At 37.1% G+C, this 14,668-nt stretch overlaps 1 protein-coding gene across 3 annotated transcripts in view; it reads left to right on the top strand.

Annotated features, from left to right (window-relative positions):
• Positions 1-7,603, top strand: part of LOC117328731 (zinc finger and SCAN domain-containing protein 5B-like) — a 46,090-nt gene extending 38,487 nt beyond the window's left edge. Inside the window, exons 3-4 of one of the 3 annotated variants that reach the window (XM_033886233.1) lie at positions 4,655-5,123; positions 6,514-6,620. In XM_033886233.1, coding sequence (XP_033742124.1) covers positions 4,655-5,085 — 431 coding nt within the window. In that variant the 3' untranslated portion in view covers positions 5,086-5,123; positions 6,514-6,620. The other 2 variants (XM_033886234.1, XM_033886232.1) reach the window with 2 other exon arrangements.
• Positions 7,604-14,668: the final 7,065 nt, after the last annotated feature.

The following is a 14,668-nucleotide window of genomic DNA, read 5'->3' as shown; positions in this document are numbered from 1 at the left end:
CGATCCAGACTAGCTACACCACAACATTTCAGCAGCGGGCCTGGATAACTGTTCAAATCCAGCTACAAAACAACATTGGGCCAAAATATTTCTGTCCACAGTCTAGCTTGTAAGAGCTACATCACAACATATGAACTTTGGCCAGGATAGCTGATCAGATTTAGCTTCGCTTCACATCATTTCCACCATTGACTAGCTACACCACAACATTTCAACATTGGGCCTGGATAACTCAGTCCAGACTAGCTACATTACAACATTTCAACAGTCGGCCTGGATAACTCGGTCCAGACTTTAGCTACACCACATTTCAACAGTCGGCCTGGATAACTCAGTCCAGACACTAGCTACATTACAACATTTCAACAGTCGGCCTGGATAACTCAGTCCAGACACTAGCTACATTACAACATTTCAACAGTCGGCCTGGATAACTCAGTCCAGACACTAGCTACACCACAACATTTCAACAGTCGGCCTGGATAACTCCATCCAGACTAGCTACATTATAACATTTCAACAGTCGGCCTGGATAACTCTGTCCAGACACTAGCTACATTATAACATTTCAACAGTCGGCCTGGATAACTCAGTCCAGACACTAGCTACATTACAACATTTCAACAGTCGGCCTGGATAACTCGGTCCAGACACTAGCTACATTATAACATTTCAACAGTCGGCCTGGATAACTCGGTCCAGACACTAGCTACATTATAACATTTCAACAGTCGGCCTGGATAACTCAGTCCAGACACTAGCTACATTACAAAATTTCAACAGTCGGCCTGGATAACTCTGTCCAGACTAGCTACATTATAACATTTCAACAGTCGGCCTGGATAACTCTGTCCAGACACTAGCTACATTACAACATTTCAACAGTCGGCCTGGATAACTCAGTCCAGACTTTAGCTACACCACATTTCAACAGTCGGCCTGGATAACTCTGTCCAGACACTAGCTACATTATAACATTTCAACAGTCAGCCCGGATAACTCGGTCCAGACTAGCTACACCACAACATTTCAACATTGGGCCTGGATATCTTTCCAGACACTAGCTACATTATAACATTTCAACAGTCGGCCTGGATAACTCTGTCCAGACACTAGCTACATTACAACATTTCAACAGTCGGCCTGGATAACTCAGTCCAGACTAGCTACATTACAACATTTCAACAGTCGGCCTGGATAACTTTCCAGACACTAGCTACATTACAACATTTCAACAGTCGGCCTGGATAACTCTGTCCAGACACTAGCTACATTACAACATTTCAACAGACGGCCTGGATAACTCGGTCCAGAATAGCTACATTATAACATTTCAACAGTCGGCCTGGATAACTCTGTCCAGACACTAGCTACATTATAACATTTCAACAGTCAGCCTGGATAACTCGGTCCAGACTAGCTACACCACAACATTTCAACATTGGGCCTGGATATCTTTCCAGACACTAGCTACATTACAACATTTCAACAGTCGGCCTGGATAACTCTCCAGACACTAGCTACATTATAACATTTCAACAGTCGGCCTGGATAACTCGGTCCAGAATAGCTACATTATAACATTTCAATAGGCGGCCTGGATAACTCGGTCCAGACACTAGCTACATTACAACATTTCAACAGTCGGCCTGGATAACTCCATCCAGACTAGCTACATTATAACATTTCAACAGTCGGCCTGGATAACTCCATCCAGACTAGCTACATTACAACATTTCAACAGTCGGCCTGGATAACTCTGTCCAGACTAGCTACATTACAACATTTCAACAGTCGGCCTGGATAACTCTGTCAATACTTTAGCTACATTACAACATTTCAACAGTCGGCCTGGATAACTCTGTCCAGACACTAGCTACATTATAACATTTCAACAGTCAGCCTGGATAACTATCCAGAAACTAGCTACATTACAACATTTCAACAGTCGGCCTGGATAACTCTGTCCAGACACTAGCTACATTACAACATTTCAACAGTCGGCCTGGATAACTCGGTCAAGACTAGCTACATTACAACATTTCAACAGTCGGCCTGGATAACTCGGTCAAGACTAGCTACGTTACAACATTTCAACAGTCGGCCTGGATAACTCAGTCCAGACACTAGCTACATTATAACATTTCAACAGTCGGCCTGGATAACTCAGTCCAGACACTAGCTACATTACAACATTTCAACAGTCGGCCTGGATAACTCGGTCCAGACACTAGCTACACCACATTTCAACAGTCGGCCTGGATAACTCAGTCCAGACACTAGCTACATTACAACATTTCAACAGTCAGCCTGGATAACTCGGTCAAGACTAGCTACGTTACAACATTTCAACCACACCACCACACTTTATGGTTTTTATTATTACAATGACGTCGGAAGTAAACTGTGTTTTGGTATACCAATAATATGGACTGAGGATAAAAACCACATCTAAATGTTGATGTCTGCTGTTCTACTTTTACTTAATAACAATGATCTGCTGGCAGAATTAAGGTTCATACTTTAAATAGATCTTGGAGATCTGGGGGAGATTGGACCCACTGGATTGGACCAGAAAAGACGTCAAGTCCTAGAATAAGATTTGGTGTGGTACCAGTACAAATCAGTGTATTTTACTTTGTATTGTAAAACTAACTTCATACATGTATATGTAATTCTTATGTATAAATTGCATGATGATATCACTGTATTTTTGTCATTCATGATTTTTTAAATCACATCTATTACTTTATGTGGAATTCTGCAAGATTTTTATATGAAATATGAAAAATCTTCTTTTAATTTATGAAACAATAATTTTACATAGATTTTTAAGAGGTTGGTCATGAAGGATTTGGATCTCATACAATTTTTATATATAGTTAAGTTAAGGTATATATCTATACACGTATACAATTTAAAATGAGAAAGCATTTGAAGCTCAACTTTGAAAAATCAATAAATATAGGATTTTTTTTATTATTCATTTTTGTTTTTAGATAAATGCCATAAAATGATGTTGTCAATATTATACATCATGGCCATTAATATTTTAACAAATTTATAGAAATAACGTATACATGTAAATATGAAAACATAGAGCTGTTCTGTTCCTACCTGTGGACACTTTACATCAACGTTTTCTGTGGATGTACTTTATATGTGGTATGAAAGTATCAGTATTTTTTTAATCCATTTGGATACAGCATAGAAAACAATGAAATAGAGAGTGTAACCACGTGATGAGGGGAACAATGCTATTAAATATTACTTAGTATCCATATAAAGTTATGCTTGACAACGTGATGACGCCATTTTGAAAGGGCTTTTCATAGTAATTTCAGCGAGATAAGGTCTTACTTTTAAAGTAGTGTTTTTATCAAAAGCTGCAATGTAAATTGCAAAAATCCAAAAAAACTAGCCACTTATTCTACATTCACTTCAGTTAGATCTGAACCAATGAATCAATGTTGTGAATAGCAAACCCGCTTAGGACTCGTCAGTGACAATAGGGACCAAAGTGTGGACATCCACAAGTGAAGTCCGCGAAAATGCACCCGACTAAATGTTCAAATATATAAGATAATTCATCCCAATATTTATTTTTGTAAATTGGATAATTTGACCATGAAGTACGGTCTTTATTTTGAACTTGCGTCATTGTCCGTAAGGATGTAAAAGTTACAGTTCATAAATTGTAAGGAAACCATTTTAGTTTGACTTAATTCGGATTTGACCTAGATTCGTTTGGCGCGTGTCGTCGATGAAGCAGTTTACTCTTTCGGAGCTCTCTTAATAGTTTGTCGGGCGTCTCCATACAAATCTATATGTTAACTTCGTTTTGTCGATTATTGTGTCATGATTATTGTTTCGTTATTATCGCGGTATTCTTTGTTGCTTTAGTACAAACTGTTATGAGCCGTGGCCATGGAAATGGTCTCCGATGTATTCGAATACTCAAGGTTCAGGAGGAGCTTGGTTTATATCAATGTCTGCAATTTTGTGCTGAAATAATATAATATCTCATTTGTTCATCCTCGTTCGTTATTGCCAAGTGCATACTATTCTGTAGAATCAATGTATCGAGTCAAATATAGCCCCACTGTTACAGTAAGTGAAATGTGCTACTGGGAACAGTTCTGTTATTTTATTAAACATATGTAAGTAATTCTTGGTATCTACATTAATCATATGTAAGTAATTCTTCGTCAATTGCAGTTTTGTACATATTTTCTGTCAGACAATCTAATTTGTCAGCAGTCCGAGACTCGTCTATGGTCGACAATGTGTAGTAATTGATCTTGTACATTTATCTGTAAGTCAGACAATGATATAATAAATGAATTTCACAGCTACTACATGTTTGCGAAGTTTTAATATTATAGATGTTGTTTTTATTTGATTATGCGTGTAGTCAGAATTATAGAATGTTAGTTCAGTCTTATCTTATGGAATAAGAACTACTTTAAATATCTTTTCGAATGTATGTCCAGTTCAGCTTTAAATAAGGAAAATATTTTCGCATGGACACGAATTCAGTTTGGAGAAAATGTTCAGTGTGATGTGTTGAAGAAAATCAAGAACATCTATTGAAGAAATTCGACAAGGGGAATATTTAATATGTATTGAAGAACTGCATTGTCTGGTGTTTCAGAAACATATAACGACCCTGACCTTAACTCCGTATTGGGCAGGACTAATGTGAAGCCATGGAAAACAGAGGCCAGGTTCAAATGTGACCAGTGCAACTACACAACGGAACACAAGTACAGGATAAAGCGCCACCAACGTATACACAAGGGAGACTACTTCAAATGTGACTTATGTAACAATAAGTTCACCGAGATGTGTGAACTGCGGGCTCACCGACAATCACGTCACGAAGGGATCGCTGTAAAATGTGAGATGTGTGGTCGCGAGTTCGCCTCCAAATATGCACTGTCGCATCACCGCTCTAGCGTGCACCCAAATAAGGTGTACTTCTGTAACCGCTGTGACAAGTCTTTTGTCACCATGGGCAAGCTCGTCATCCACCTCAAGTCCTTCCACAATATTGAAAGGGTTCAACATATGAACTACAGATAATTTCTGCAAGTTAGCTGGGATCGCCACTATGTATTCATGTAGGTAATTTGGTGTCTCATATGGCAAATGTAGAAATGTTATTTCGTGTGAAAATGGATTCTAATGAGAAGCTAAAACGAGGCTTCACTACCAATAAGACCTTTTAATGTTGGATAATCATTGCCTTAACCAATAATAGAGGAAGAAGTGAAAGTGGGAAATGGTGGCTTTCGACACTATGGTAGATACCTCCAAACTATAGAACGAAGGAGCTGAACGGCTTAAGTAACACGTGTTATTGTGAAGGTGAAAGCCTAATCAGCAGTGACGATTCCAATAACGGAACAGCGCTTACTTAGAAGACGGAATTTCCTTCTATTTCATCATATTTGTCAACTACAGTAGGTATCCAATATCAATTGAAACTAGATATGTTTTCGGAATTCATGATATGAATCGTTGGCATTATTAGGTACAGTGTAACTATCTACCATTTACGATGACTTTAGGTTTTAATGAAGTGACAGCTGCCATACTTGTAATGAACCCCATAGAGCCTGTTCATAGAATATGGGTTTGCGTATGAGCGTACGGATTGTCGACGCCATGGGTTTTACCAGTTATATCAGTTTTCTGCTAAATGTTTTCATGAAATGCGAAACATCGATCGTTAAATTATAATGTAATCTTTAAATTCAGTGAGATTTTGTATCTGTCCCTTTTAAATTCGCGTCCACATACTAGTACACCAGGATAATGCTGTATTCGTCCGTATTGTATTTCAAAGCGTAAGGGACAACATCTACATTAAATGGTTTAGGTATTGTTTTATGTTAACAAATGTATGTTATCAAATGAAAATACTAATTAATGCATCTTGATATGATTAACTTTTTTTAATATTGAAATATACATTGTACATTGTATTAGAAAATAAAGATGTCCGATAAGTATGTGTTACTGTTGATAATTACAGATCTCTGTCGGAGGTTCAAACAGTCGAAGTTGCCTCAAACTAAATCTTAGTAGGTGTAGCCATCCTTGTATGTTATTGGCCATGTCGACAATATTTTCAATTGAACAACTGTTCTGATGACGTCAGGTAGTTACTAAAACTGGTGCAATCCTTCACTTCGCTGTTGATTTGATGAAGTCTTAGCATCGGTTACCTCTAATTTATATTAAGACCTTTTCATCTTCAGTGACCTCATTCCGTAATTAAAATTTCAAAAAAAGATTATATACTATATATAACCACACATACTCAATCAGTATAAACTCAAAACCCGAAAATATCATCAACGCATTAGTATCATAAGCATTCATTTTGAAAAACAAAAACAAAAAACGCACATTTTTAGATGTCGATTGTAGATTGTCTTCGTTTGCTGAATTGTGTAGAGCTTTTATCTTGGGATAAGGAAGTTGATTGAAATTTTTATATTCCAGGCCAGTTTTACGACCTTTGCCGACATGCCATAGAACGACAAGAGGAAACAAGAGACCACGTGTTACCCAGAATGCCATCTATCGGGACACCTAACGTTTTCCGGTGTGACATATGTACGTACACAACCAACGTCAAGTATAGGATGACACGCCACCAGAAAATTCATAGCGGAGATTACCTGAAGTGTGACATGTGCTCGGCAAAGTTCACGGAACCATGCGAACTGCGAGCCCACCGACAGTCACGTCATGAAGGAATATCTGTTGCATGTCCGCTGTGTGGGAAATTATTTCCGTCCAAGCATTCTTTGTCCAATCATCGAGCTCAACAACACCCCAAGAAAACTTTCACTTGTACTTTCTGCAAGGACAGATCATTCGTCAAACTTGGGAATCTGCAGCACCACATCGCCACCTTCCACAAACCATGACACTTTAATGTCGAGATCTGTTCACTTAAGGTGCTTGATTTACAGTTTTCCGTGGGGTTGTCCTCTGTTTCAAAACTGAAAAACGGAAGAGAAACTCATACGTGAAAAAGGTTTTGCGATGTTGAAGCATATTCTTATATCAAACCTTAACAGAGACAATTAGGGCTCTTATAGGACGTGGTGGTCACATTTAAGATCAACCACTGTCCTCGAAGACCTGTATATCAAATTGTAACAATCGTAGTGGAAAATCAGTGTTGACAAACATCTAAGAAGGGTTATATACATAATAAGAAGGATACTATTCAGTGTATTAGGGGTATATAACAAATGTCTCCTATAAAATGAGTAAATCTGATGTTTAAGTTTTATAAAAGAAAGCATCTCAAAACATTTGAAGCGGTACTGGAAACCTGCTATTCGTATTTTACCATATTAATCTGTATCCGAATTGAATTATTCCAACAACGAAATCTTGTGTTGTGGTGCAGGTTTTTGTACAGTTTCAGTAATCTTATCGAGAGTTCAGAGTTAATTATTCTGTTACAAGTTTTATTCACATATAACAAATCCTGTTTTTTTGACCGGACGAAAGCGTTTGGTTGCAAAGTGATATAGTAAATAAAATTGTAGTTTTAACACATTTTATCTGCTGGACTGACATTTAAACATTTTATCTGCTGGACTAACATTTAAACCATTTTATCTGCTGGACTAAAAACATTTTAACCGGAATAAAATATGTATATCGTTTTTAAGTCTGCAGTTTTGTTGTTTGTTACATTGAAGTAAGTTGTTGTGACTGATCACACTCCAATCAAAAACGGATATCCTAATTCGTGATTAGAATTGGCGTCACTTTTAACACCTGTTTACCTGATAGTCATATTATTGTTGGTAAAATAGACTAATAAAGCGACTCCATTCCTATGTGTCCTCAGTATCAATAAGCACAGAGGAAATCTCTGTCACAGAGTAGAGGCTAACTTTAAATTGTATCGTCGACCTCTAGAACAGAGTAGAGGCTAACTTTAAATTGTATCGTCGACCTCTAGAACAGAGTAGAGGCTAACTTTAAATTGTATCGTCGACCTCTAGAACAGAGTAGAGGCTAACTTTGAATTGTATCGTCGACCTGTAGAACAGAGTAGAGGCTAACTTTGAATTGTATCGTCGACCTCTAGAACAGAGTAGAGGCTAACTTTGAATTGTATCGTCGACCTCTAGAACAGAGTAGAGGCTAACTTTGAATTGTATCGTCGACCTCTAGAACAGAGTAGAGACTAACTTTGAATTGTATCGTCGACCTGTAGAACAGAGTAGAGGCTAACTTTGAATTGTATCGTCGACCTCTAGAACAGAGTAGAGACTAACTTTAAATTGTATCGTCGACCTCTGACAGAGTAGAGGCTAACTTTGAATTGTATCGTCGACCTGTAGAACAGAGTAGAGGCTAACTTTGAATTGTATCGTCGACCTCTAGAACAGAGTAGAGGCTAACTTTGAATTGTATCGTCGACCTGTAGAACAGAGTAGAGGCTAACTTTGAATTGTATCGTCGACCTCTAGAACAGAGTAGAGACTAACTTTAAATTGTATCGTCGACCTCTGACAGAGTAGAGGCTAACTTTGAATTGTATCGTCGACTTCTGACAGAGTAGAGGCTAACTTTGAATTGTATCGTCGACCTGTAGAACAGAGTAGAGGCTAACTTTGAATTGTATCGTCGACCTCTAGAACAGAGTAGAGGCTAACTTTAAATTGTATCGTCGACCTCTGACAGAGTAGAGGCTAACTTTGAATTGTATCGTCGACCTCTAGAACAGAGTAGAGGCTAACTTTGAATTGTATCGTCGACCTCTAGAACAGAGTAGAGGTTAACTTTGAATTGTATCGTCGACCTCTGACAGAGTAGAGGCTAACTTTGAATTGTATCGTCGACCTCTGACAGAGTAGAGGCTAACTTTAAATTGTATCGTCGACCTCTAGAACAGAGTAGAGGCTTACTTTAAATTGTATCGTCGACCTCTGACAGAGTAGAGGCTAACTTTGAATTGTATCGTCGACCACTAGAACAGAGTAGAGGCTAACTTTGAATTGTATCGTCGACCTCTGACAGAGTAGAGGCTAACTTTGAATTGTATCGTCGACCTCTGACAGAGTAGAGGCTAACTTTAAATTGTATCGTCGACCTCTAGAAATACTTAGAATGGCGCATTAACAGGTGACTAATAATATGTACTGGATAATAATGGCTAATGTTTGGGTGGGGGGAGGGGACTGGCGGGCAAATAAGTTTAAAGGGCAAAGATCATTTTCAGGGATACTTTTGCTTGGTAAGATTAAAACTTAGCGTAACATTGGTGAGTCTGTCATGGACATTGTGTCATGTCGTTCCCGAGGGAGTTGTGTAGAGCAAAAAACTTTGAAAGCAAACATTCCGATGTTTTGTATACGACGCCAGAACACATACCTAAAGAGGTGGTCTTCAATATGGCACTGCCACCTTCTACAAAGACGAGTTCCGCAACATATTTTGGCCCTCTAGAGTTAGTAAAAGTTGGGTGGCGGACACGCAGGGTCTTACATGAATGGCTTTGTTCAACGAACTCGGTAATTTGATGTGCGACGAGTTCCTTACCAAATTATTTATCGGGTTTAATAAAATACATATTCACCTGTGTAAGATTCTGTTCATCACATAACTCATATTTAGGACAATAGAAGCGAAAACTCCCAAATTAATTTATAAGACAGGCGGATTTCGACTAGGATGGCATACAATATTTATGACTTCTCAGTAACGTTATTACACATGCGTCTTATCTTTGTAACATAGTAGAAGAGACCAGTTTATTGATAAAATAAAAAAAAATCTATATCGCATTATCAGATGTATTGGATACCATTGAATATTGTAACTATAGAAATATAATACGTGTCTCAACATGTATTGGCATCTTAGAAATCATAGAACACTACATGCTTAACTCATCGACGTAGACAATGGAAATGCCATTTGGGCTAGTAAATGATGGATTAAGAATTTTCGAAGGAAGCAAAATAAATTTCTATAACGGCAAATGTCAATGTTAATGCTCAATTGCAAAATATTTTTCTCTAGAACATAAACGCCTTTCTGCTTATGACATTACATGCCTGTGTTTTATTGATTGTTATTTTGATATATGTTTTAGTGTTAATATGTTTAATCATTTTGTCCTGACATTGAGTGACGTAATGTGTTAACATGTCAATGTAGTGTTTATTTGGTTTCCAGGCAGGCTCATTACTGGAGATGGAATCATCGGCAGGAAGGGCAATGTAAAGAGGGTCTCACAATCTGTCACAACAGAGAAACCGAGGTATGAATGTGACAGATGTGACTACAAAACTCAGCTGAAGTACAGGATGAGACGACATCAACGAATACATAACGAAGACTTCTTCTACTGTAGCTCGTGTCCATCACGATTCACTGAACCGTGTCGACTTCTGGCACACGTGCGGTCACGACATGGCGGGCAAGTGGTCAAGTGTGACATATGTGGTGCCGTGTTTCCGTCAGACGATGCTTTGAATGACCACAAGATTACCCAACACGCACGTGTTTTGTCACTAAATAATTCACTCGCATCGCTACCATTCTGAGCTGTGAACGTGTTGGCATCAATTATCTAAAAGGAACATCAATTATCTTAAGGGAACATCAATTATCTTAGGGAACATCACATTGACTAAAGGGAACATCAATTTCTAAAGGGAACGTTATTTAACTGCTGGTGACCTTCACCGACGGAAAAGGATCATGCTGAAACCTTCCATCACATTACTGAGTAGAACTGCAATTGACGTTGATAATTTGCCTGTTACAATTGGAATACCAACAGAATGTGGAAATGTCAACAAAACGTGAAATTATGATTCAGAGTAACTTGTATTCATTAATGGCTTAATACTCCTCAGAACAGTGACACATTTACATATGGTTGTGTAATATAAATGATAAATGAGAGCTTGCAAAACTGGAATAACTATATGGACTTTTTGAAAAATGAAGACCCTGCTTTGTATGACACTGGGCACAGTGAACGTTGCTGGCCAATAAACAACATGCTATGTTTTGAAATTAACGCCCTCATTACTTCCTTAGATATAAACAGAGACTTATCTCATGGACAGACCAGTCTTAATATTTTGTATTGAAATAGTCTCATTGTAAACTGTAAGTAATAAAGGGACCGTCTGTGTAAATACCATGTTGAAATGATTTTGCTTTGAACCAGAACTGTATTCAGAGACCACGTGTGTTTTGGACTCCTATAATTGGTGTACCAATTAACAGTTACTTATGTTTAGTGTAATAATTTTGTTCAAACATATACTAGTTATAATATGATTGTTAAAGCCTATTGAGGACAATGAGTGGTAAGTAGCAGCCTAAACTTTCCTGAAGTATACATTTATTGTATTGAATGATGACATACTTTCATTCCGCTTACTGTTTCATTTACAAATCAGTTGTATTAAGCTTAACTCTGCATATAGTACATTTTTTTCATTTTGATCTTGCATTGACGAACCTGTCATTTTATTGAAGTATTTTGTTAATTGCCTTAATTGTCCCTACTGCTGTAGAATGAATAAAACTGATTGATATATTGTAGTTTATTTAGTGGTCTTTGTTCATCTGTCTGACATGAAGAAACTGCAAAAGACATTTGAGTAAGCCTGAGGATAAATATGTATATGGATCATAAATATGATGATTATAGGTTAATGTACTAATCATTATAGTTGATTTACGTGACTAAGATGTCGATTTTATACATAGTTGATTATGGAACTAGTTTATAAACCTTATAGCACTTCAATAGAAACGATGAGACGGAGTTCACCCATTTCGTTCAATGAACTCCGGGCCAATGGTAACCTATACCATGTAGATATTATTACACGTACATAGAGTAGTTGGGTAGGTTAAAGATTTCTGTAGAACCTACACTGTGTTGATAGTTTGGCTATTCAATACGACATCAGTAGGGGTTAAGGATGATGTTACCGAATCTTAATAACTATAATTAACTTTGATATTGCTATTGAATATATATTGTTACTCCATGTGTCCTAAAACGAAATCCATTATCCTTGTTTTCTCAAGATTTGTATTATTGTTTTCCTTCACTTGTCCTTATTGTCGTTCTATTCTCTAATAACAATTTAAGAACTTCCTGCTTCATTTATCCCTACATTTATATTAACGATATCCTTAAGTGCCTCGTCAAGTTATTACATGTATTTCGACGCCAGTAACATAATACTTGTCAATGGCTCTAGATCCGGTTTCAACTGTCAAATATTCAGAAAAATGCACTTGTATATCTTCCAATAAAGCTGAGGTTTTCCTTCCGCACACGATTCAATATACATTTCGGCAATTTGTAGCAAACTGTCATTGACTGAAATACTTCATTTGATTTGAGAAAGCAAAAACAAAAAAGACATGACGCATACCACACTTCAGAAAGTGGAAGCATGACTTCATATTTGTTGTTTTATTTCGTTTCTTTTGATAGAGTATATGACAACATTTTGTAACAACAAGCAGAAACAGGATATGGAAACAAGCTTGAAAGCTTATACTAGTCAACTTTCTTCCATTGGAATTTACATTATTGAGATGAACAGCAATAAACGAAATCTGAGAGAGAGGGGAAAAAAAGATGTGATCATATATAAACCTTAATATTTTCTACTATGACTTCATATTTAATTGTTTGTAGAAATTCATTCCTTTTTCTGTACTGATGTTTTGTTGGTTCCTGCTGATAATATGCAAACATATTTTAAAAATAACGAGTGGCAATACTGATATATTTGATATTAACGCTAAGCAAACAGCGTGAGCCAAAGTAAAAATAGATAACGTCTTTAAATGGATGAAAGCTTTCAATATGGAATATTATGCTATTGGTTGGCGTCGATAACAGTTCTATATTAATACATTCATTGCATACTTTTTCTATTTCCAGGCAGACAATTCAGAGGATCAACAAGCAAAAGAGGGAAACAAAAGAACCGAGGATTATTCCGGGGTGCCCCAGTATATAAACCAGGACAAATGTACGAATGCGACCGGTGTGAATACAAAACCCAGGTCAAATACAGAATGCAGCGCCATCAACGAATACATAACGAGGACTTCATCTATTGTAAATCATGCCCATCGCGTTTCACCGAACCATGTCGATTGCTAGCTCACGTGCGATTACGTCATGGTGGACAGGTTGTCAAGTGTGACCAATGTGGAGCCGTGTTCCCGTCAGAGGAAGGCTTGAATAATCACAAGTTGACACAACACGCACGTATACTGACGTGCGTTAGCTCGCGCAAATCTTTGCCATTCTAGGCTGTTATGCATGTTGAGACGGCATTAGTATCAATGATTGCGATCTTGAGTTGCAAATAACACGATGGTTTTTCATTGCGAGAGGAAAGGAATGAATCATGCTTGGTCTAAGACTCCGCCTGACCAAACCGCTAAGGATTTTAATAATTCTACATGGCTTCTCCAACAAGGAGTTCTAAGTGATAAAATGCTGTTTCAAATTAAGTTTACAGACTGCAATCAAAATGCAGTAAAGAATACGTTTGCGAATGGAATTAGGGTACATCATTAATGTGAAAATTCATTATTGCATAGTATATAAACGCTGTGCATATAAACCATATACATTTTCAGCGGCAATCTTAATTACGTTTGAAATGTTGTGTTTCATTTCTGTTGTACTTATTGTAGTTTCTGTGTATTTTTTTCTGTAACATAATCAATGTGTGCCAATTCATTGATTACATACAGAAATCTGTTCTCAGTGCCTCTTATATTGACATTCATTAATTGTTGTTATTTATGTTGATAATACAACATAACACTGATGACGTTGATATCATTGATTTATGTAGATTATTCACTACGTTGATACACCTATGATATTTCCAATTTCATCGTTATTGCCTATTTCATTTATTGACGAGCAAAAACAACATTCCTACTTAACACTCCTGGGTGTTCAAAGGTACAATAAGTTTGTTTATATCCTCTTTCAGTATAACAAATGCAGTGAGGAATACATTACCCTGTTGCTTAAGGCAGTAATTTTCCTTTTACAAGTTATGATGCGCTCATATCTTATTTGTTTTTATTTATTTATCATTTCTTCATTACTATGTCATCTTTTATAATCTTATTATTCGTTTACCATGTGGGTCGAAGAAACAGAGCTCCAGAGAGTTTGTTACATTGTTGATCATGTTCATTATCAAATAAAGTTTATTGTATATGTCACATTGTTTATTAACTGTTATGATTAGGAATATACTGTAGGTAGGGTTTTCTGAGAAGCTTAGGCATATCCCACCGCTGTCACCAATTTTGTAGCGTAGGGCCAGACAATGTACAGTTATCATATTAACATAATTATCACCATTTGTATACCGTCATCCAAGACAAGTAATGTACCTATATATCTGCTGATGAACGTTGTTCCTGAGAGACTTGGGATCCATTACGACGGTTTAGACCTGTTTACTAGTAGTACATTGTCTCCGTGTGTTCCCCTTTTGTGTTGGTAGCTCCGGTTGCTAGGAGTTCATATTTTATCGTGGAAGGACACACCTGAAAATTCAAATAACATGCAGCTATAATAACAAATAAAATAATAAAA

Source organism: Pecten maximus, chromosome 6 (genome assembly GCF_902652985.1).
Source record: "Pecten maximus chromosome 6, xPecMax1.1, whole genome shotgun sequence".
Taxonomy (NCBI): Eukaryota; Metazoa; Mollusca; class Bivalvia; order Pectinida; family Pectinidae; genus Pecten; species Pecten maximus.
Note: the sequence above shows the minus strand (reverse complement) of the source record. Positions and strands in the feature narration are given on the sequence as shown.